Source organism: Solea solea, chromosome 15 (genome assembly GCF_958295425.1).
Source record: "Solea solea chromosome 15, fSolSol10.1, whole genome shotgun sequence".
NCBI lineage: Eukaryota > Metazoa > Chordata > Actinopteri > Pleuronectiformes > Soleidae > Solea > Solea solea.
In genome coordinates this window covers 11,333,384-11,358,969 of record NC_081148.1, presented here as the reverse complement: position 1 = coordinate 11,358,969, position 25,586 = coordinate 11,333,384, and the positions used below count along the sequence as shown (strand labels likewise).

The following is a 25,586-nucleotide window of genomic DNA, read 5'->3' as shown; positions in this document are numbered from 1 at the left end:
ATGGTTCCCTTTTTGTCTTATATTCTTTTCTTTTTTTTGTATGGATAACGCTCTTTACAGTTTTTTTGGAGTTTAACAATGTTGAGCTATACAGTCTAAACAAGGCAATCAGAGATAGCAGACTTCACCCCATTCACGCAGCAAGCCTCTGGCGCCCTCTGTTGGTCTTAGTGGCAAGTGCAGCAAGTGCGGAAAAACACACGCACACACAGACACACAGAGCCACCAAAAACAATACTTAACGAGTTTTTATTTTGTAGTAGTTGCTTATTTTCACCAGCAGGGTGCGCATTAATCACACACAAGCGATACTCACGGTCACAGTTCCTTTGTTTTTTCCCGGCTCGTCAGTTTTTTTCTTGCACCAACACCAACGAGAACGGACACGTTAGGACTGAGAGAGCAAGTTAATGTTGATAATTAGATGAAGAGTGGATAAAACTTTGTTTTGTTATTGATTCTGAAAAATATCCGCACCTGTGAGAAGGTTTTTGGTTTGCCGGACATCGCCGTTTTATCTTTTGTCGAGAGAAAACTCCGGTGAGTAGTAACCATTAACGCTTAGCATAGCATGCTAGCGGCTACCGACACGGGTTATTACCCACTCATTTCATGGATATATCATTATTATGTGCCGTTATGCTTCTGAAATTGTTTTTAAAACCAACCGGAAGTATATAAGAGTGTGTTGGGAGAATGTGGTTATTTTGTATTTCTGTGTGGATAATTGTCTTGTGTTAATCGAACTAGTTCTATGTGTTAGCAATTTGGCTATTGGTGTTACTGATATTTGACCTGTGCTATTGTGAGCTAATGCTACAAAGCTAAACGAACCTGCAGTTTTGTGTTATTGAGAGACAATCATTTACTGTATCATTCTCAAACGTAATTGAGCTATGATATGTATGGTAAACGTTAAGAACATTTAACAATATGTATTATACAATACACTGTCACTGTGAATGGTTCACGTTCATTGAATTAAGATTAAAAAGAGATAAACAATAATAATAATGATAAACTGCTGCTTTTTGGCGTATGAATCGATTCTGATGGTTAGCCCGGACCGAGGAACGTGGAGCAAAACACCGGCTTACAGGCGTGTGACGTCGGAAGCAGCTTCATTGAGCATCTGGAGAAAGCGCCACCCAGGTAGATGAACAATTACAACATCACCAAATACACAACCATACATTGAAGGACTAATACACATACACTGATGAACTGTGGACACTAACTTATCTGGACGGTTGACTTTATTACTTTGGGCCATTTTTTTATTTTATTTGCACTTTGAACAGCGTTACTTCTTTGTTCATATTGTCAGTCAGTCATCATCTACCGCTTTATCCTCTGCCAGAGGGTCGCGGGGGGTGCTGTGCCAATCTCAGCTACATCGGGCGATAGGCGGGGTACACCCTGGACAGTTCGCCAGTCCATCGCAGGGCCACACACAGATAGAGACAAACAACCAGTCACTCTCACACTCACTCCTATGGTCAATTTGGAGTGTCCAATTTACCTATCCCCACATTGCATGTTTTTGGACCGTGGGAGGAAGCCGGAGTACCCGGAGAGAACCCACGCACACACGGGGAGAACATGCAAACTCCATGCAGAAAGGCCCTTGTTCCAACCGGGGCTCGAACCCGGGTCTTCTCGCTGCAAGGCGAGAGTGCTAACCACTACACCACCGTGTGGCCCTGTTCATATTGTAAATTTGTTTTATTTTGTTATTTACAACTGAGGTTGTTTATTGCTAAATTCTAAGTTGATAACTGATATTTGATATATAAAGAAATATAAATTCAATCATAGCTGAACCATTTCATTTGTTGCAATTGAAGAGTGGCTTCCTGCTAATTATATTTTTGTTACTCTTTTTTTTATATACTGTATCCTCCATCAGCGAAACTATATCTTCTGATTTGGCCTAAATTTAAAGTACATGGCATTCACCACAGCTCATGTACAATAGACAGTGTTACATCTGTTACATATGTATCTACTTGTGAACACAATTAAGTGTTAATAAAAATGAAAACAATAATGAAAATAAAAAAAACAGGACATGAAAGACACTTGTTTTGTAACAAATGTGATTTGTAGCAATTCATAACAATCACATTAATATATTAGTCGTATAATAGGGTTCAGTGTTTCCCCTACAATATATTTATTAATAAGTAATGATGTTCTTGATCTTATTTAAGCGATTTTCTTCATTTCATTTTCTTCACCGTTTTACAATGGGTGGATCTCCGCACTGGCGTACACACTAACAAACACGTGAACACACACCTACAGCAGTGGCAGCCCTGAAAAATATTATTCACACCAAGGGCATACCCTCAATCTTAATCTTTGTCTTAGGAATTGGTCATTAGTTGGTCAGTCAACAAAAGAACAATGGCTCAATGATTTGGAGATGGTTTGGTTTTAAAGAGTCGGATGACCGGCAGCAAAATGTTTTCTGTAAATGTCGAAAACCTGTTGTAGGGCTCTCAAATCTGGCATTGAGCCTGACAGTCACGCTTTTCGGTCTTTTGTCACGCACTCCAGCCACACATTGTATTTCTCATGCGGAAAAAAAAATGACAATATAAATTTCTCTGTGGTGCGCGCTATCGCTATGGAACTGAGAGGAAACTGTTCTCTCAGCCCTTTGTCCTACTGCTAAGGGACTGTACTCGTTCCTTGCCACCCATCCCTTCATTGCCGCCCTCCACCTGCAAGCTGATGTGCTCCCTCACCTGGCACGCCTCGCTAAACTCTTCCAAAAAGAGGATGCCATGTTCCTGGCAATCAAAGAGCAGGTAACATTACTAACTCAAATCAGCCGCCATGTTTTATTTTCATGTTTATTTTGCATAAAAATAGGTTATTGCAATTGATCTTTTCACATCAGTCAATTTGGTTAATTTTCCAGGTCCCTGTCACCCTGGCCTTAATTAAAGGCATAAAAGTTTCTGGTGATCAGCAACCTGGGTCATAAGTGAGTACGCTCAATCAAAGTCTTGATGACCCTTTGGGATTGGGGGCATTCAGCATCTCTGCTGAACAGGAGAGAGAAAGAAGAGGAGAGGATGATTCAGGGGACAGACGGCAATACTGGCAGAGATTTAAATCGCAGGTATGATTATGTAGCTTTCGGCTGACTGTATTGATGTAACTTCAATTTAGTTGCTGCACAGTTTTATTTACAGTAATAGTTTACTGACGTTTTTTTCTTGCTGTTTGATCAGGTGATGGATCCATATTTGGATGGCCTCATTGCCCATCTCGAGAGGCGTTTCAGTGAGGTTGGAGTCATGGCTGCATTTGGCATTATAGGTCCACAAGCAGCTACACTCCCTGAACTTTAAAACCTGATATTGTCACATAACGTTATCATGAACGCTGTTCTGTGTTAATCATATCATTGAACTTTTGCCATAATGTCCATAATTTCTGGCCATAATGTCCGACCTGTCTTCCAAATATGAAGAGTTTGGTGTCCTGTACCCAACCATGAAGTCTACTGGTTACCATTGCAGGGACGGTCCCGGTCAGCAGTGTAAACTGTGAGAGGGACTTCTCCACCATGTACAGGGTAAAAAATACCTCTCACAATGTGATTTGCTGCTTTAAGCTATCAGTAATTTAAGCTATCACTTTTCAAGCTTAACAGTTAATGTATTTGCAGGTCAAGACAAACATCCGCAATAGGCTGCAGGCGGACCATCTTGCAGCCTGCATGCGGATCACGATAAATGGTTCCTGATGTGTCTGATATTGCATATCAAGAGACCCTGGAAATGTTCTTCCAGAAGCCAAAAAAAAGATCCACTGTAGCAACAAAAGATGCACACTTTGTGTATAAAAGCATTGCAAATAGTTGTAAGTAATTGTATCTGCAATTTGTACAAAAGATAAAGATATTGTAAAAGTTATTGTAATTGTTGTATTGTTATTAAATATAAATCCTGTTTGTTAACTGTCAACCTGTTTGGCCTGTTGCTCCTGCACCACACCCCAACATCTCCTTGTTCATGTTTGGCATTGTCTCAGTCCTTAGATCTGAGCTGTTTCCATTAAAGCTTTTCAACTTAACTCATCACTAACTCCAGAAATTCCATCCGTGGTCGGCTCACCTGATCAACAAATCTCCTTAACTTACCTTACCTTCTCCAATGTAAAGCTTAATAATACTTGTTTCAACCAGTGTGCAGCAGTTGGATTGTAGATCCTGTTTTTCCAGAATAATTAAATATCTCTTTAAGCATGTAGAAGACATATCTATCATTATGAGTTTATTCTTGTGTTTGCAGTCTTTTGTATAATGCTGTAAAAATGAAATAAAGACTGAGACTCGTAATAATTGAATATTCAGTTCACAGTGTATCACACAAATGCTGAGACTGATGTAGACGAGCTTCTGTTTGACTTAAACTGCACTTTTTGATAAAATCAGGCGAATAATAAAAGGGTGTCAAACGTTTCTCTGAGAAAATCAGGCTCTTTCTGTTCGGCAAGAAGTCTGACAAATCAATTCAGCAGCACAGAATGCCCTTTGAAATCATATTGATTGGTTCCTGTTATTCCCACTGCACTGACTCTCTCTTTCCGTCTGTATGTTTGAGTGACTCACACACAACTTCCCACACCCGGAGAATCAAAGCTATAATGAAATAAATGTGGTCATTTGCATTATTCCAGCTTGTCTTCAGTGTTGTGATCGAGTTTTCCCTCTTGTCTGGTCTCATCAGCAGGTCTACAGCTTACACAGCATAAAACAAAACCGGAGGAAAAGTGAGAGAATGGATCAAGTAGAAAAAAATACAGTCTAAGAGGACATTTTTAATCATAATAAAATATAACTAATAATACCAGAGGGATTTAATGTGTAAAAATGTCACACAATAAGGAATTTGAAGATGTTTTTGTCCAAATATCTTCTTCTTTTCCTTTCGGCTGCTCCCTTCAGGGGTCGCCACAGCGAATCAACCTCCTCCATCTCACCCTGTTCTCTGTATCCCCCTCTCTCACAGCAACTAACTTCATGTCCTCTTTCACTACATCCATGATTATTTCATTTTATGTTAATTTTAACTCAGTGGATCAAGTCAAAAAGTAAGAAAAACATCTTTTATTTGTTATTATTGGTACAGATTGATACAGAATTGCTATTTTTCAATTGTAATCATTCATTAGTCTGTATACAATATTAATGAAGATATTCAATATTAAGCTACAATAAAACATACAAATTACAACTGGCAACATTAATATTAAGTGGGATATTGATGTTTACATGATTTATAACATTCTTTTCCCCCCAGAAATTACAAAAGAAATGTACCATTCAAATATAAATAGGTGTTAATAAGTATCATGAAATAAAGTTCATCCTGTGACTCTTCATTAATGTATTAGCTGTTCTAGTTAAAGTGGCAGACCCATGCCAAGCACAGAGCGTCTACACGCACACAGAGCCAAAGGATCATGGGTCATCTGCCGTCACGCTGGAGGCAGTGTGACCTTCTCACAACTAATTCTGTCTTTCTCCAGTCTGTGTTTGCTTCAGTGTATTGTCCACCTGTAGTTATGATAACCCAGTGTCCTCACAAGCATTGACGGAGGAGGAGAAGCCTCATCTTCCATCATCATCACCTTCATATTTGCCTCACTACACCTTGTTTATGCCAGGAAGTCCACTCTGCTTTGTACCCGTGTGCTCCCTGGCCAACAGCAGCTTCCTGTCATTTCTTAAGGAGCTAAATCTAATTTGGATGATGTGTTTGTTTGCGTGTGTGTGAGTGAGTTGTGTTCCTCCATCAATGGATACAAAATCCCCCCCCCACTGCGTTTAAGACAAGGCATTAGTTGACGTTAGGTTTTATCTGTGCTGTGTTCTAATCCTATTGTGGATTTGCTGTACTCACAGAAACTATCAGCAGCTCAACTGAAACTCTGACTCTTAAGTAGAAGTCATGACCAAGCACAGATTGATTCAAGACCAGGTTTATACTGTGTATATATATATATATATATGTATATCTATATATACACGTGTGTGTGTGTGTGTGTATATATATATGTATGTATATATATATATATATATATATATATATATATATATATATATATATATATATACACGTGTGTGTGTATGTATGTATGTATGTATGTATATATGTATTTATATATATGTATATATACAGTATGTGTGTGTGTATATATATGTAACAGAATTTATTGCTCCCTGATACCTGGGTACAGATCTGGATTCAGGATGTTTTACTACTACTTTTAACTTAACTTAAAGAGATCAGGGAATGTGTTGACAGTGTTGGAGGGGGGGGGTGGACCTTGACCAAGTCAATTTATGCTTATCATTATATGTCAGTGCACACTGGGCATAATCAAAACTATGCAAAGAATCTGCAAATTCAAATTATCTTAGCAGCACTGGGAACTGTCAAAATGATATATTTTTAAATTTACTTAGAGATATTCTGCAGCACATCTGGGTGGAGGTAAGCCAGAAGATTCTGTTAATGACTTGACACAATCATGACTAAGGATTTCAGACAGTCACATAAAACACTCTGAACAATCGTCAGTTCTCTGTGGCCGGTGTGGAACTTGCTGAGGCAGAGAACTCTGCTTATATAACAGTCCCTTCACTACACTCACACTTATTCATGCTGTCTAATGAGATTAGATGTGATTATACATGTTGCTGTGGTGATCTGATGATATTTCCAGTGCCATTTCTTTTGCTCCTCAGTTGGGGTCTGTGCGACACGTTGGACATCCTATCACATCTGAATAGCATTTGGACTTCCTGCCGAGTTCAGTCAAGAGCCAATTTACTTCTCCTCCACTTTCCTGAATAGTCTGTTATCTGTCAACTGTCTGGCAGCATGTCCCTCTCCATAGCGTGATTATTATTATACATACAGTTTGTGTTTAAATTTATTTTAGGAAGACTTCCTGCTTCACTTTTCAGGCACTGACTGATGACTGCAAAATGTCATCTACTGCTGCCCTCTATATGGATGTAAAATATTTTTTCTTTCACAGCTTTTGGTGACACAAAAATGAGATGTTCTCTGCATAAACCTACTCATTTTACCCCCTCACCCCTTCATCTCTGATCCTCCACCCATAGCTGTACCCTCACCAGATCACTGGTCCTTAGATAAACCCTAAGTCTACATCTATCTCCTTAGACCGTCTGATTAGCACTAAGTCTTAGAAAGGGGAAGTAATCCCAGTCTGGGCCCATGAATAGAGAGCTGGGAGTGGCCAGGTCAGTGGAGAGATGCTGCTGGGCCCCAGTGCATGTCTCCCTGGGTAATCCTGACTTAAAAAGCCCATGGGAAGGTGAAGAGGGAGGGAGCTAAGTCAGGGGGTGTTACACCGTGGGAGAAAGAGCAGTCAGTGTCCTGTCATCCCTCGGACACCCTACACCAGCTGGCACAAGAGAGGGATTCGGAGTCAGATTGTTGTTGGATTGCAGCGGACAGTTTTTGACCAGGATGAACTTTGCTGCACAATTATTCTACTCAAGCTACTTGAGTGAGCGACTTGAGCGTTTGTACTCACCTAGACCTGCAATTAAAGACAACGAGGAGAATGACCCCTTCTGGCAAAGGTGGGAAATCACAACATGTAAGCTCCTGAATCCCCCAAACATGTCTCCCTTGCCCTGAACCGCCCTGTAGTGACAAATTGTGGGTTTGACTTTCAGACTGTCAGAGCTTCTATCTTCTGTCGCTTCTATTCCTCCTCCACATTCTTCCCAAGCAAACACATCCCTCAAGTCTTCTTGTTTCTTCCTCTGCCACCTACACCACACATTTATGACAAAAGAAAATCAACAAAAACAACTTGTTCTTTAAATCCAAATTGTGCTGTTATTGTGCTCAAATCTAAATTCTATGAACACCTACCTCTCACGTTTCCCCCAAGCTTCTCAAACTCCATCCAGGTCCACCACAAAAGGTCTCATCTTCCTATTTCTTGTCTCAGAATTCTTGTAGTGGAAAGACCCTCCTTACCTTTTCTCATTCTAGTAGACTTACTCCTTTGCCTGGTCTTCTCCTCATTGTTCCCATGTAATTGTGACTTTTTTTGCAAAATGCTCGTAAAAACTTGGGGAAAAAAAAGATTAAAGGTGTTTGATTGATTAAAAAAAAGAGTACTTAAAGTACAGCACTGTGCCACTGCTGTGTGCAAAACAGAAACTACATTGCATGTTGGGTCAGTGTTTGTCTTATAAATAAATAAATACCATTACTGCCAGGATTCAGTAGAAGAAAAAACTAATTTGGGATATACGTTTCATTACATCTAACAAGGCTGAAACAAGCCTGATAAAGAATGAAAGAAGGTTTTTGCAATCTGGGCCTGAATAACAAAAATATAATAACTGCAGCAAAAAATCAATCTGCATCAAACACAAAGATGATTTCTTTCCTCAGTCAGAAAAGGAAGTGGTACAGCAGCCAGCTGGAAGCACATCAAAAAGTACAGCTAGAAGAAAGATGAAAGCCTGATGGACTGAAACACTTTGCTTTTTGATGCTGTCCCTTCTTTTTTGTTTGCACCATTTAAAATGTTATGCACACAATTTTGCACCTATCAGCTTTTTATTCCATCTTCCTTCATTTTTGAGGCTTTGTTCCCCGCTGCCTTGCTGCTTATTTAACTCTCTGATGTTGTTTTGAAACAACAAACCCACCATGATCACAGGTGCAGACTTCTCGGGCTTCTCTGTCCACAGCTGTGTTTTATGGAGCAAACTGTGGATGAATATGGAGCTGAAAGTGGTTGATAGGTGGTCCACGGGGCAGTAATGGATCCAGAGGATGAGGTGAAAGGTTATGAGTGTGTTTATGGCAGATCACTGTGATATAAATAGACAGGGATTTTCTCTGGGTGCTGGCAGCACTGAGGAGGGAAATGCAGCATCTTGTGAAAGCTGCTTCAGTCTTACTCAAGCATTTTCTTCACAGGGTTCTTTTTTTTTAATGTCTTTTTATTCTTAAAAACTTACTCAGCTCTATCTGGACTGCAGCGAAACCAATCTGTCTTTAGGCTGCTACTTTTTTTTTGCTTGCAGAACAAATACAAAAAAACATGGACGATCTGTCTCCCCTGCACAGCCTCATTCAAAGTTTCAAACTTACTTGTTAACCATTTGTGATCCACTTTAGTGACTAAGTGCCAGGGTTAATCTCCAGTGAGTGTAATCCTATTATAATAGTTCTACTGCATAGAGCTGTTCCCGTTCAACTGTGAGCTATGGGATGCACCCAAAAGAAACGATCCTGGTATTTAATTGGGTTTTGTGCGATGTCATTTGAGAAATGAAACAAAATTCAATGATTTCATTCTGCTTGATTTTACACAATGTCCATTTACTGAGCTGCTATAAATCAACCTGTCCTGCCTTTGGGGCAACATTTCCACTTTAAACGCTGGATTATTTAGGAAAAAAAAAAGAGAAGCTGAATGACCCAATGAATCATAAGTTGACTAATAGATGTGATCTGTCACATTGAGTGGAAGCTGGGTTGACAAGAAAGGTGAACCAATTCATCTTGTTTGAAGGATTGGGCTTGTGTGTCGGCTCGTTTACGCACCTTCACACGAGGGTCGAGGTCAATTTCATTTAATTTCTTACCTGGGTTTGAGAAAGAATATCTAGATTCATAAAATGCAAGTAAAATTCTCTTGAGGAGCCTTGAGGAGTGATTTACCTACTGTCCGTTTATATATAACAATTCTTGCAAGAGGTCAGTTGAAAATAAATGTAATATATGGCTTTCACTTTGTTACCCAGAGAGGAGCTGCATCTGGGCCCCAGTCATTGCGGTGCCGTTCACAAATGTGGCCCCGTCAGTAATGGCACCAGGGGCCGCAGACCCACGCTCATTGAACCAGAACGTCTGAAGGACTTCGGTGAGGAGGAGCTTCTTAACGGCGATGTGAAGGTCCATGAAACCAAAGTGATGGAACGTCCTGAGGTCATGCTCATGGAGCCGCAAAAAACCAGGAGAGTCAGTGAGTTCCAGATTGTCTCCAGACCTCTGCCCCAGTACCTTCGCTTTGAGGACATCAGTGCAGCGGCCTTCAGGATCCAGTCAGAGATACAGAAGACACCCTGCACGGTACATCAGCAAACTATGTACACAAAATATAGTCTGTTACAGATTTATAAATCTGATGCTGCGATCATCCAAGTTTCCTTGAGTTACATCAGTTTTTATTTTTGTTATGCATAGCAGGGTAGATTGCAGGGCAATACTTCACCCATTACAAAGTCTCTCTCTGTGTGCAGTACTCCAGACTGTCCAAACAGTACGGGATGGAAATTTACCTGAAGAAGGAGCATTTGCACTACACAGGCTCGGTGAAGGAGAGAGGAGTGCTGTACCTTCTCACCTCCCTAACACAGGTAATACAGGAGCTGTGCACATATTTTGTTACCTCTTTAGAACCGTGTCTGGTATAAACACTAACCTTGTCAGGACTAGTAGTCCTCATGGAGACTAAACCTCAGTCCTAATGAGGCAGAAACTCATTTCTGAGATCAGGATTAGGATGTGAAATTGTGGTTAAGGTTAAGGTTAATGTTATGCATTAAAGGTCTGTTGTGTAAGAATCAGTAATATCTAATGGTGAGACTGCAGATGGCAACAAATAGAGAGAACTCCTCCACTCACTCGGCCTTCAAATACCAGAAAGGAATGTTGTTACCAACAAGCACGTACAGCTGTACATCAGCTGATGAGGTTTCCATCGAAACAGATGCTTGAAAGTTAAGTTTGTCCATTTGGACTGCTATAGAAGCAAGATGGTTGAACTTAGTTAACTCAGTTAAAGCACGTCCCTTGCCTAAAGTGTATACTGTATATGTAATAGGCTTATTTTAAGGCAACAAAAAATATATATATATATATATATATATATATATATATATATATATATATATGCTGGAGTTCTCGTGTGTGTGTATACTTGTATTTATTACCTTTTCTACCTCTTTACTACTGGTTTAGTCCTCATAGAGACCAAAACCTGGTCCTAAGATGTGAATAGTGGTGCTTTGTTTGAATCTAAATGAATGGAAATCAATGTAGTGTCCTATCTATCTATCTTTCTATCTATCTATCGATCTGTTACTTATTTACAAGTACCTAATGACTATGCTGTATGTTGGAACGTCATATTCAGTTCATTTAAGGCCAAAAACAAACCATAATACATCGTATTGTACTGTGTAACTTTCTAGATTCATCTTTCACCTCAATAAATATGTAAAGTACCATGAACATTTATCCACTCTGCAATTGCAAAACGCAATAAGCTCTGCAAAATCGTTTTCTCTCTTTAGTTATTTATTGCTAAGTATTTTAAGCTTGTGTTAACGTGCCCGCAGGAGCAGCAGAGGAATGGTGTGATCGTGGCCTCGGACTGCAACTTCTCCATGGCCGTGGCTCACCATGCCGTGGAGATGAAGATCCCCGTGTTTGTCATCATGCCATCGAGCTGCTCCTCGCCCCGCCTCAGGATCTACAGAGACTACGGCGCCATGGTCATCTCTTACGGCAGCACCAGCCAAGATTCTCAGAAACACGCTCGCCATCTGGCCAAAGAGAATGGATACCTCTATATGGAAGAGTCAGTCCCACTGATACAGGCCTTTTTGAAGTTAGATGAAGCAAAGCTGAGAATGTGTTTGTAAAATCTACTGCATTAATAGCTTCTTTCGTGACTTGACGTACTGTCTGTTCATGGTGACAAAGAAAGTATATATGAAACGTCAAGTCAGCTGATCATCATGATGCTCTGCAGCTCTTCACCTCACCTGCTCTTTCTCTCTTCCTTCCCTTTTTTTCTCCCATTGTCCAGAGATGAAAGTGCAGCGTACCTGGCAGGACTGGGCACGGTGGGCATGGAAATCTATGAACAAGTGCCCAAACTGGATGCAGTGATTGTTCCAGCAGCTGGACAGTATGGTCTACTGGCTGCCACTGCTGCTGCCATCAAACACATCAACTCACAAATTCTTGTCATAGTAGGTTTTGACTTTGACAATTCATGGAAGTGGAACACAATGATCTTTTTACATGGACAACAATATTCTGTTTTAAACCAGATTATGACAGTAGTCTGACTCTGCCAAAAGCATTTTTATAAGGTCAATAATCTGATTACTGGTGTCCATGACTATAGTACTGTTAACGATGAGGAAAATAAGGTAATTTCTCCTACATCCTCACTTCTTTTTGCAATTTTTCCCATGTTCCACTCTTTGCCCACAGCTGTCACAAACAGCTACAGCTCATTTTACACTGGGAGCACAGAGAAGCACTATTTCTATTTTCAATTATAAATATCATAAAATTGTGTGCTGTGAGACTATCAATCACATTCACCGTGGAGTTAGATGCAGTGGCGAGCATCATGAAACGCAACATTGGGGCTCATTAAGGCAGCCGTCGCGCACAGATTTATGACTGTAATCATCATAAATGTTTTATATTGATTGATATCACTACTGAAGATAATATAATGACATGTGATCAGGGGACGCTGCACATTTGTAAACAACGTCTTCATCAGCCTCGCTTGCGTATTGCGTGACATAGAAAATGGTAAATGTTAACATGCCAGTGTGGTGAAATGAGGGTGAGCACAATCATTCAAAGCTCCGTTGTGACTGATTCCATTTGGTGCCGTGGGTCTATAACTCTGTGTGTTGTTTATAGACGCACCGGAAAATGTTTCTAACACGTGGTTCCATCAACAGGGGATTGAACCAGAGGGATTCCCTCTGCTGTCAAAGTCTCTGAAAACAGACAGTCCAGTCAAAGACATGCACTGCAACCCCAATAAGAGGCTCTACGGAGGTAAGATTGCGAAATCATTGTCATTATCCACACATTTTCCCCATGGGAAGCCTTTTAATTTTCCTCCTGCAGTTGGTGAACATGATAATAATAGATCATTGGATTTATGTAACTCAGAATAACAGAATAACATGTTGATCTTCTGTGTGTTTGCAGACCTTGTGGCGCGTTCGCTTGGCGTAAACACTTTCCACCTGGCAAAGAAACTAGTAAATAAAGTCATCACCGTCAGGTAACACTTTATTTTGTCTCTATTCTTCTTTTTGACTTTTATGTCAGAAATCCATCACTGATCGATGGTTTACTTTAGACTGAAATAGAGTTATGGTATTTAAGAGGAATGAAATTTCATTGTCAAAGCTTCTCTGATTTTTTTTCCCCCCATTGCCTCAAAGTGAGGAGGACTCACTGGTGGCGATGCTGCGGTTTCAGGAGTTTGAACGCTCCACTGTGGACACTGAGGGAGCCATGGGGCTGGCTGCCATCTTGGCCGGACAACTGCCAGAGCTGAGAGGAAAAAAGTGGGTCAGATTTGTTAAAATTAGGGCTCCTCAAATGAAAATAACCCATGTCTGTTTAAAGAAGACAGAAGGACAGATATAAATATTGGAAATGCTCTAAAGTTTACGTTTTTATGGCATATTTAATGTAATAAAAACACAGGTGTATCATTTTTGAAACAGCTGAGGCCTAAAAAGCTCACACTTTGGCAGTAAAGCAGTATCACGTGCGTCCGTTTCAGGGTCGCTGTCGTGGTGAGCAGCGCCAACATGGAGCTGGAGATGGTGAGGCGGTGTGTTGACCGCGCCCTGGTGCTGGATGACCGGGTCAGTAAGTTCTGTGTGCAGCTGGGAGAGTGGCCAGGAGACATGGCCAAGCTGCTGGACGTCCTGTCCAGGGAGGACGTCAGGTAGAGTCAGAGCCTGTTCATTCTAAGAGCCTTTATTTCTGTCACATCATGCTGCTGTGTTACGTAATGTCCCCCTCTGATGCCACCTTTTTAATTGCTTGCTCTTTTTCTGTCATTTCCCTCCTAGGTTGCTGGACGTGTGCCATCGCAGACACAGTGATAAGTCAGATCTCTTTAAAGCAAAGGTAGGAGACTTTAATCTCTAAATTCATTTGTTTTACTCGCAATCTGTTCACCTACCTTTTCGTAAGTGCCCTTAAACTCTGGCTTGAATTTGGCAGAACTCAAGTTTGAATATGGCTCATTTAGTGAGATATAAATACAATATAAAACATTTTAATGCCGTCTCTTGACCTATTAACATTTTTAGAAAACCATACACTGCTAAGTGTTTCTAATGGAATGGCGATATTCATAACTGCCAAACATGCCAAAAAGAAAATATAAACAAAACAACTTATTTCAAAACAACCTTTATAAAGGGTTTTATGTCACTTTGAGTCTGTGGGAGACTGTGAGTCATACAAACACAAATAGTCAAATATTCATTGTATGAAAACATTTGAATAATTTAGCCTGATATGAGGTTTTAAAGTCATTTGTGAATATTGCAAAGGTAATTTCCTAATATTATGCACTCAGACACTGCGCTGGTCGGATACGACCATTAGGTTACATATAAAGTCATAACTTGGAGCGACTATATTAAGTTATGTCTGTTTTCCCTTTATGCGAAAACAAAGCCGCCACTGGATGGAGACCAACGATTCCCAGTGCAGAGAAACAAATCTTCTTGAACCAGTTGTTTTATGGCTTTCCTCTTATCTTTTTTTTTTTAAGCTTAGTGAAACCATTAAATTGTGTTGAACCAAATACAACTGTCTCTTTCTGCCTCTGCATTATTACCTCTGCAGTCCACACTGACAAATTGGCTCAGCACTTATTTACCAGCAATGTCAAAAGGTGAAATGTGCTGCATAATTAACTGGCCTAATTCTCGTGTGTGTGTGAGTGACATCAGAGGACTAACAGTGTGTGTGTGTGTGTGTGTGTGTGTGTGTGTGTGTTTACAGGTGGAGTGTGTGGTGGAAACCAGGGATAAGGCACAGAGCATTCAACTGCGCAAGGTACTGAGTGAGCGCTACCCTTCTCTATGCTGGCTGGACCGGTGATGGACACCAAAACAAACCGTATTTGATGATGATAGAATCAGACGACACAGCGTACACTCACTTGCAGACGATCACTATCATTAATGAACTATGTTAAGTGAAAGTCCTTAGGAAAATGGCTCTCTCAGCAAACCCAATATATTATTACAAAGTGGAGATCATTAATGCTGCTAATGCTTTACTTTAATCACGACACGCTGTGATTAGAATAAAGTGGTTAGACTGCATTCAGAATATAGTTGTTATAGTTCAACCATCAATTACTGCACTGAGACGACAGGCTCGGTCCTGTGGTGGTCTCATAAATGCACACTATATACTATTTTCCATCCAAATCCATTTTGTTTATGAACAGTTGTATATATTTCTGTATTTATACTGTCGTGTCAACAAGGAATAAAACTAGACAAACTCTGCACCTGACTTGATTTGTTGGTGATAGGTGGATGATAGAGACACGAGATATGAATGAAAGTGCATTGTTTCTATACTATCTGACCCTGATTATTGGCTGGAGAGAGCTCCAGTGGAGACTGTTTAAGAAGAGCTAATGCTCTTAAGTTCATAAGCAGAGGACACTGTGACCCTGTGACACCGACTCAGCCTCGTTTACGTCTGTTTACCCATGTGACACAAACAAACAAACATCTCCTGCTGTTAGAGCTTGATCCAAACCGACATCTCATACTGTGGATATGAAAAGAAAAAACAAACAAATCCCTATAGGTTTTCTGAAAGTACTTAAAGGTGATAAATGTAAAAGAAGTGCAACAGCGACCTTCAGTGTTTAAGATGGTTACTGCAACACTTGAAAACATTACAGGGGTGTGGTTGCCAGATTTTCTATAAAAAAAAAAACATTAGTAAGAAGATGCATTTTTACCCAGCATGACACTGTTCATGCATCCACATGTAGTATGTAGCATTGAGTACATGTAGCACTGACGTGCTATGAGCTGTGTTAAGAGTTAGAATTTGTGGCCCTGAAATGAAAGAATATTTTGTGGCTGCACCAGTTATGTGTTGTAATATGCATGATCATTTAGTGTCTTAATATCAAACATTTCATACATGTATCACCTTTAAGGCTCCATTTTTCAATATTTTTTTATCAAATTACTATTGTGATTAATTAGAGATTGTCATCTACTGTATATGTGGCTATTATGAGGTAATATCTCAACCCCCACTTTTGTCCAGGATGAAATGTCTTTGCGGCTTTTGTATGATTGCCACAGATTTGATTCAGAAATTAACAATCCATTGACTTTTTTTCTTTGGAGCACTAAAGAAAAAAGTGTGTCTGCCACTTTTAGACTGTTTTTAGTCTTGGGTCCTTGGTTTTATGTCATTTTAATTCCCATTTTGATTATTTGGATTATCTGCCAATCATTTGTTGCAATGTACCCTTATGAACACATTGCATGTGAGCTCTGCTGCAAGTCTGACTGTAAACTCTTAGTATTATGTTTAAATACTCTATTCCAAGCACTTTGAGAGGAATAAAAACAAAGGAATTCATCTGTAGTTAGTCAGTAGATTTTTCTTTTTAATACTATTATCGTTAAAACATTGGCACCACCATGAAAGGAAAATTGTATGCAGCTGTTCTCTTCCCATTGTTATTAATCCTGGAGAATGGTGGTGGCAGTGAACCGTCTGCAACCTCTCTGCCATTATTATTACAGGGGATAAAATACCCCTAATGCCACCGTGCATGCTGGAAGACCCATCATGTACAGCACTACATGAAGTCAGCTCAGGTCAGATTCATGATTCAAGAGAACCAATGATGAAAACTGTTAATGTCATAATCAGTAAACAATTAAAATAGTACCTAAAATCTATGGAATACAAAAGTTGTAAATCTTCCACATTTTAAGAGAGAAATATTAGCAGCATATCTTAAGTTATGTCTCCACTACAACAATATTGTATGAAAAGAAACACTATAGGAAAAGGGCTCAAGTGTCTTCCTCCAACTGTGGAGGAGGACGAGGCACAAGGAAGCCACTGTCATGGAAATATCAGCTTATGCAGGGCTGTCCTGTAGGTGTCTGCTCCCGCGGTCAGCGTTGTTTAGGATGCACAGGCTTGTACTTGAGGAGCAGGCCGAGAGAGGCGAAGCCATAGAGAAGTGTCTGGATGAACCACAGGCAGCGAGTGGTTGAGTTGGTGATGCCTTTCTCGCTGTGGCGACGCAGAAAAAAAAAAGAATTAGCATCTGTGGCATCTGTTACATTCTGGGACTTAAATATAAATTGAAAACTCATCTGCCGAGTTTATAAAGTGCAACTGGGCTTGTAAAGACTTTATTAATTATTATCTTGTTATAACCTTCTTCAATAGCAATATAACACATACAAGTTTGTGTGTGGCGCAAACACACTTACATCAGATGTGATCAATGTGTTGTTTTCTGTCCAGAACACATTTAAATCCACAATTTACTAGATTTGTCACCTTAACTTAAGCAAAAGACAGTCTTGAATCCCCTTACAGTGATCATAATTAAAGATATTGACTGATTTGCAAATGTTTTTCATGGTCATGTCATTGTTTGACATCAGTGTGAGCCTTTAAGGCTACTTCTAAGGAAACCAAAATGCCATACACGTTTGAGTGGTTTATTTTAAAAAGAAAATGGGACCACACCGCCATCTAGTGGACAGTAGTTCTTACCGGCACATCCTCATAGCAATAAAGGCCTCAAAGGCATGAACAGCCCAGGCTGCACACCACCTGTAACAGATGAAAAACAAATTAGATTCTCTCATATCTACATGACATTAAAAACACAACAGTTACATGCACCTCAGTGAAACTCCTTCGTTGTTCCTTTGACAGAGATGAGTAACATCCAGCTGCTGCTACATCACTTTATTTAACAGTCACATGACAACCTAACGGACCAACCACTTCACACATTTCAAACCACAAATGTTTGAACAAACGACCACCACTTCAACCCTCTTCACAGAAGGAAACACTCTAGTTTGAGGGGGCCCGTCCTGTGTGTCACGTGACCCATCAGCAAAACATCGTCCTTAGATTGATGTCTTTAAGACTTTAAGTGTCAACATTGAGGAGCTTGTGACTGGGGGAATTTGCTGTAACGATCTGCTTAATGTGAAAAACATTAAGGTCTCAGGTGATGAAGAAGCTTTTCAGCCTTGTGTGTTTACATTGCTCTTTAATTCCATTGATGCTGCACTCAAACATCTGTGAAAGTGATTTTTTTCCCCACTCTAAACAGGGAAATCTCACAATATTTCTGCAGTCTATGAAAACAAAGAAATGACTGTATTCCCCATTAAACTGTTCCTGTGACTTTTTGTCCTATTTGCCAACAATGGTTGGTGTAACAACAGCTTAACCACTTACCCTTTGAACATGAAGCCAGCATGATTTTCTGCAAGGTGTTTGCAGAAGCTGCCAAAGGCACCAAGTTGAGCAAATGGGACTTTTTCTGGTACAAACACGGTGCACTAGAAAACACAACACACGGCATTAGAGCATTGACACACATGAACTACATGAACTGTACACATATGCGTTACAGTTCGACTGAAAAACAAGAGTTTGTCTCTCTAAGAGCAGAGCTGCTCATTTTAACCTCTGACCTACTGAAAGTCTATGTCAACTTATGCTGAATTTATTCCACAATGTTCTGTCTCAGAAAAAACTAAAGGGCTTTTGTTTGTTTGATGACTATATAATAATCTGGCCTAGAGTCAGCTGACTCTGGTCCCGCTGTGCTGGTACATTTAATTTTAGTACTGGGGTGCTTAGGTTATTAGACAAGAACTAAGAACTGTGTTGGGAAAAGGCAGCCTTTGCGAGATCTTAATATATCACTTGTTTTACATCATAATGCAAAACAATCCAATTTCATATAAACCCACAAAATAATTACATTTTATATATTAAAGAAAAACTGTTTTCAACCAGATATTATTTAGTTGATTCAGTGTATATATGTGTAGTTCTGTCTTCAAGTCTGCTGGTGACACAGATCATGATAAATAGCTTCACATTTTGATTGTTGTTAATTGTACATTTTCCAAAAGATTATTTAAATGTCCTTTTTATGAGGATAATAGAGGTTTACACATGAATGTTTTCATGACATGAAATGAAAGCTACACACATGGACTCGTACAACAAACCACATGTCACACTCAAGTCAAAAAGACTGACATGTCAGGTACATGGATGGTGTATGGGGCCCTCAGAGGGCTATTGTTGGAAGAGCCCAGAGGGTTTATAGCTCACAGTGAAACTGCAAAACATACAGTTCAATGCTTAAACATGCAAAACATGTAAAAAAAAAAAAAAAAAAACACAACTTAGTTATTATGATATACATCAGACTCCACTGAAAATGTTTTACAAGACACCCTTTTTTCCCAAATCTATTTTTTTTTTTTTTGTTATTTGCTTCTTTTTCTCCACATTCTGGTCAAAATTCCTCAGCTCCACTTCTATCACATACCCTGGTATTTCATCCAAGTACCACCAGAGGAAGCGTGTGTACCACTGATGGTACATGTAACTAAACTAGCTAAAAATAACACCACAAATATTTATTTACTAGCCACAAAATTAGAAAACTGTTGTGTAAATAGCTGCCACGGGTGCAGGTGTGTTATCATATTCTGACACTCTTTTCTTTCATAGGACAACGGAAGATAACACTAGCTGGAGTTGGCTAACAATGACAGTTGTAAAGCGGACTTTGCCCCCAACGTTTGTTTGACCTTTAGCTCTAAATGAACCCTGACCAGGCACCTTAACAACAGTAACCTCAGAGTCTGCTTTTAGTAGTAATATTAGTATCATACAAAACAAGCGTTGAGAGGCGACACAGGTAAAATTAAAGTGTATGTATGAAACGGAAGACATTTAACGCAACACAGCACGGTGGCGAAAAATGCCACATATACAACACATTTCTTCTATTAAAAACTTGTTTGGTTGACTTACAGTAAAAAATCCCATCGAGACTGTCACCACGACAATCCAGAACAGGCTGGCTCTTTTAAAGTAATCGCACCCATCACTTTTAGCCATTGCTTTAAATGCTGCTCCGCACTGGTTTCACGCTCAAATACGACCGTAAGGAAACAACAGTACTAAGAGGACACTGGCGGCACCGTCACAGCGGGGAGGTGTGGTCTTTTTTTCAGACCACACGAATAAATACAATTACACATACGTCACATATATACAACATACTCGTTACAACATATACGTATTAACAGTTTTTGGTACAGATAACACAAGCAGCAGAAAAGAAAAGAAGAATAATACACGGCCCACGTCAAGGCTGCCCCCTAGAGGCTATTTGCTGTGTCTGTTCCATGTAACTGAATATGGGGACTCGAAAAGGAAACAATTTTGTGCATAGAAATAATAAACGATTGTTAGGCAACATTCTGTGTTGGTGATTTCATAATGTTTAAAATTTAAGAGAAAACATCTATTGGTTTTGTTTTGTGAAACACCCATGAAGCTGTTTCACCACAATATACAGCACAATTTCTCCAAATAAAGCTTTGGAGCCATTGGAAAGACAAACATACAAAGTGCATGTACAAATAAACAAAATAACTACATAAATACATCTAATATAAAATTATAATAAATGTTTACATACTGTGACTCTGTGATGTCATACACTGGCAGCATCCCTTATTTGCAGGATTATTCTAATTCATTTACATGAGGAGATAAGCTGATCAGTTGGTATTTTGTTATTCTGACATACACCCCGCTATAGAGACAAGACAAAACTAAACTAAGCTCTTTATACTAACTTTGCATTAGCTGAATAGCCTTTGGGCTGCACCAGTGTTCGCTTTTATCACTTGACTCTTTGTATGTAAACTTGGGCTCAGCAAGTATTTGATTTGCTGGACTGGTGCATTGATAAGAGTCTTTCCCATATTATTATCTTATCAGTCTAATTTTAGATAATGAAATACTGGGTCCAATTTGTTTTAAATTCTATATATATATACCTAGAATTAATTGAATGTATTACTTCACCTCAGGGTGTTTGGCAGCTTCCACTTCTGCCGAAATGTTGCATGTGGCGTGTAATTGTATTTAAATAAAGCGCAGGGCGAGTCGGTGGACAGTCAGGAGCCGTCTCCGCACATGGAGACATTGATTCTGCTGCTTGTCCAGATAAAGTTAAAAAGAAAGGGTCTGAGTCTGTTGTGTTTGTTCAGATTACCGTAGTAGACTTCAAGCTGCATTGTCTTCCAGTGAACCTAAGTAGCATAAACCTCTTTTGGTACTTTGTACTGAATGTGTTGTTTGACTATTGACTCAGTTTACTAACATTTACAGTACAGCTACAGCTGATAGTATAGATGTAGGTAAATTAAACAACTAAAGGTCAAGACTTAAGTGTCAATAAGAATAGATGACATATATATTTTGATTCGTGTAATAATGTGGATGTTTTTGAGCAGCGTGTCACTCACCAGAGCAAGGACAAATATGACATATTGAGGTTAAAGGCTGTTCAAGGCCTCGGCATTTCCATACAGCTCGGTCATGGCCTGGACATGTTAAGCCATTTGACAAACTTGACACCCACTTTGATGCACTTATTCGCTGTCATGAGCATGGTGTGTGGGGATGGAGTAACTGTCCAATTAATCACAGAATAATTAGCCACCTTTGTTTTTGTTGGTGTGATAACAGGGAGCTGCTCTGCACGTGAAAAGACAACAGGAGCCGCTGATAGGCTTCAGCTCAGAGAGCTATTATGTTTTTTGCCAAAGGCTGTAAGTTAAATATTTCTCTGAGGCTATTGTTGCCTGATCAGCATTCAACAGTTTGCAAAGCTGCCCGTGTTTGTCTTCCACACTCATCACATGACTCACAGTCCACAAATTTGAATTTAATGGGGAGTCACTTTCTATAATGTGTCTGTGGTCTCATCTCACAACATGTACATGTAGTTATATGCGACATGCATTATTATGATATATAATATATTCAGTCACATAATACTTTATTCCTCTGTTTCCATGGTTTATGGTTTATTTGGTTATATTCTTCTTGTATGACTGGTGTATAATATAACGTTTTCTATTCTATTCTACTTTTTTTCCGTCCCTTCTTGTACAGATTTTTACATGTTTTTAATGTTTTAAATCGTATTTTATTCATCATACAGTATTGTGCTTAGTCTTAGGACACCTGCAGCTTTGTTGTTTTTATGTCTATCAAATTTTGACATTTGGCATTTGGATTAGAATGATGTGAAAACATATAACATGATATATACTATAAATACTCAGCATACCATTATTTATAAATAGCGAAAAATGACAGAAATTGCATGGATGTCTGTCTTTTGTCTTCTGATCACTATTAAATGTATATATATTCCTTGGCACCAAAACAACATGATCACATGTAAGTCGTTTTCTGCGGTATCGATGGGGCTAATTACTCCCAAATTGTCCTTACAATAATGTCAAATTTGCCTTTGACCTTGCCACTGCTTTGATAGTGATTAGGTGAGAACAGGGCTCCTGTTAGGCGCCCATACTCAGCCCCCTCACCCTTCACTGAGCTTTGGCTTTACTGCCATGGCTTTCTGAGGTCTCAGGTGATCAATATAAAAGGTCCCCTGATCCTAACACGACTCACACTCAGACAACCTCAGTGAAGGAACCACACTATCCAGAGCTTCATTCATTTAACTGCTGCAATGTGGAAGGATTCTATCAATGGTAAGAGCTGTTTTATATAAATGTGTATAAATGTGAGCAAAACAAGGAGGGGGCTTATTTAGATGAGACATCTTTTTAGTCTATCTTGCTTTTTCTACTACACATTTTTTTTTAAAATGTGAAACTTTTGGAAGAACTAGTTGTAGTTGGAAAACAACAAATCAGTGTTTATTTACTAGGTATGTGGTGTCGGACATTATATTGGTGCCAATATAGAACCTTCAAATGATTCTACATTGTCTGCATTAGGAAGCAAGGATGGGCTGAAAGATATAAAATGTTGATAACTGGCTGAAATTATCCGGACATTATTTTGGCTTCCGTCTGATATATAACCTGCTCTCCTCCCTCAGATGATGCAAAGCCTGCAGCCTGCTCCTCTCGCAGCGCTAGCCGCAGGAAGAGAACCAGTTTCTCCAAGGAACACGTGGAGCTCCTACGTGCCACCTTTGAAACTGACCCGTACCCTGGCATCAGCCTCAGAGAGAGCCTCTCCCAGACCACAGGCCTGCCAGAGTCACGCATCCAGGTATACAGTCATTTTTTATTTATACGTACAGTATATAACACAAAACCTTTCCTGTGGAATAAATATGATGAAATGAATGAAAATGGGTTATTTATGGCCAGGGTTTTTAAATCAGAAGTTAAAAAATGTATTAATCTTTATGGATGCTGGTGTTGTTCTTAAATGATATAAATACATCTAAAAACATACAGCAAACATATTTGTGTTGTGAGGTATTTTGGGCTGTGGTTTGTTATCATAAAAAGCCTCTGTTCAAATTCACCCGACATAGAATAGTAGATACAGCTATCACGCTATCTCTTTATTTCTTTATCTTAAGAGACACAAGCTGCTTTTATCAGGGCCTTGTTTGACTGTACAACAGGCTCTAACAGCTGAGAACTACTACATTCGCTCTGTGCACCACCGCCCAGTGAATGATTAACGTGACAGAATGTGTTGCCTTATCTTTCCCGCTTTCAATCTAACCTCTTTATTTGTATCTTGTTCCTGTCCAGGTGTGGTTTCAGAACAGAAGAGCTCGCACCCTGAAGTGCAAAGGCACTAAGAAAGCCCTGTGGCAGTCTGACAGTCCAGTCCGGGACGCACTCCCTCTACATCATGGTATTGCCAGCAGGGGGCCCCAGGTTGGCCCTATCCCCCTGCCACCTCAGGGACCTCCCCCAGCCTACCCAACCCAGGTGAAGGAGGAGATAGAAGAAGCCTGCTACTATGGACAATGTCCTCCAGCGTACTCCACAATTGAGGAGCATGGACATTACGGCCCCATGCATGGGGTCCAGCAGGGCCGGCTCCATGCAGGCTTCAGCAGCAGCTCGAGCCCCCACCCAAGGGGCTACTGGTCCCATACAGGCAGCCAAACCCCACCAATCACTCCACTGTGGTGCCACTCTCCCCTGGAGATGAGAAGCTCAAGCCAAGCACCGAGCTTCATGTATCCAGGATCAGCAGAGCAGCAGCTGTACATGACCTCCTCCGCCTCACACTCCTCCACCCCTGACACTCCTGATTCTGGATACTGGGACGTCAGTCTGGAAAACAGCCCAGGTCAGTACTCACAGCTGGAAGATTCGTGGAGTGGGGTTTCTTTGGAAGGCTACAGGGAATCCAGACATCTGGAAGGGGTCCAGCTTGCCCCCCTGCCTGAGCTGTCTCTGCAGGAGATTCTAGGAGAGTTGGACGAGGACTGGCTGGGAGGAGGAGGAGGAGGACGACAACTGGACATCCATACCACAGATGAGAAAATGGCTTTCTGTTAATGACTCTGTTACAAGGATTTTCAGTGGACACTTTGAAATCATGTGTATTATTTTGATTTTAGTCATTTGATTAAGCTGTGCTGAATTAATGGACCATCAATGACCTTTTACTTCTTCCACAATCACTACAGGTTGTATGAGTTTATGTATTTATTCATCTATTCTCTATTTATGATTTTTCTGCACTTTTATATATAACAAAAAAAAACAAAAAAACAATAGTAATAAAGAATATTTCAGTTTCATTTGCCTTTCTCTCCGAGTATTTTTGGTTTCTTCACAACTAAGAAGCCATGGATTCCTCTGGCATCCAGATGTGAAAGGTTTGCTGTTACACTGAGCTGGGATGAAAACACAGATAGCACACTGCAACCAGTAGATGGAGCCTGTGAGTTAGCAGGAGGAGGAGGAGACAAGCGATTTCTTAACAACTGAAACCCATTATAAAACTATGTCGTAAAAGTAATAGCTGGTACGAATCTGCAGATTCTTGGGACCGCTGCAGTTTCATCAAAACCTTTCCCATTGCCATGTTATACAGTCATATGACCTTTTACACATTTAAGCCTTTTGTTTTTACTTTATTCTGCAATTCCTCATTAAAAAAAAAAAAAAACTGGTTTTGTTCAAGAGCTTGAGTCATTTACGGATTTAAAGTTTCACAGCTTGTTCCAATGGACCTCAGTTTGTCTGCCAAAAGGTTAAGTTTTCAGGTCAAGATGAAAGAATTATCATATTGCTAAATCCCCCCAGTGTGTATCAACCTTCTTGATCCATGACCTGATGACTCCAACACAAAAAAGCCCAGGACAGCTCACAGGATGTTAGGCTCACGGCTTCACACTGTTTTCCCAACAGTTGGATGTGCGTGTGTTGTTTACACTGTTTTGGCCTCCTGCCTTCATCCTCAAGATGGGAGGAAGGGTGTTGTCCTTTGGTTGGGGTCTGGCGTGGGTTCCTGTCCCCAGAAAAGAACATACAATAGGCAGGAGAGAACACAGCTCTTCAGCTCGCTGTACTCACTAAAGATAGCTCGGCGGAGGAAGCGTCG

General features: G+C 40.0%; 3 protein-coding genes across 4 annotated transcripts; 2 read left to right on the top strand and 1 right to left on the bottom strand.

The window, feature by feature from the left end:
- Positions 1–261: 261 nt before the first annotated feature.
- LOC131474421 (L-threo-3-hydroxyaspartate ammonia-lyase) lies at positions 262–15,406 on the top strand. Of its 2 annotated transcripts, none has more exons than XM_058652264.1 (11): positions 262–540; positions 9,836–10,163; positions 10,334–10,450; positions 11,435–11,676; positions 11,908–12,073; positions 12,809–12,908; positions 13,065–13,140; positions 13,304–13,429; positions 13,651–13,818; positions 13,946–14,003; positions 14,892–15,406. In XM_058652264.1, the coding sequence occupies exons 2-11, from the start codon at positions 10,005–10,007 to the stop codon at positions 14,988–14,990; spliced, it is 1,311 nt and encodes a 436-aa protein (XP_058508247.1). In that variant the 5' UTR covers positions 262–540; positions 9,836–10,004; the 3' UTR covers positions 14,991–15,406. The 2 variants fall into 2 exon arrangements, with proteins under 2 accessions (XP_058508247.1, XP_058508246.1); XM_058652263.1 differs by lacking the exon at positions 262–540 and adding an exon at positions 7,353–7,642.
- A 1,109-nt stretch (positions 15,407–16,515) lies between these two features.
- tmem254 (transmembrane protein 254) lies at positions 16,516–20,152 on the bottom strand. The gene is made up of 4 exons (XM_058652266.1): positions 19,977–20,152; positions 18,375–18,478; positions 17,673–17,732; positions 16,516–17,180 (listed from the first exon to the last, which is right to left on the bottom strand). Exons 1-4 carry the CDS (start codon positions 20,061–20,063, stop codon positions 17,060–17,062), a joined length of 372 nt encoding a protein of 123 aa, XP_058508249.1. The 5' UTR covers positions 20,064–20,152; the 3' UTR covers positions 16,516–17,059.
- A 2,491-nt stretch (positions 20,153–22,643) lies between these two features.
- Positions 22,644–24,780, top strand: LOC131474198 (protein gooseberry-like). The gene is made up of 3 exons (XM_058651956.1): positions 22,644–22,747; positions 23,101–23,276; positions 23,774–24,780. The coding sequence occupies exons 1-3, from the start codon at positions 22,726–22,728 to the stop codon at positions 24,533–24,535; spliced, it is 960 nt and encodes a 319-aa protein (XP_058507939.1). The 5' UTR covers positions 22,644–22,725; the 3' UTR covers positions 24,536–24,780.
- Positions 24,781–25,586: the final 806 nt, after the last annotated feature.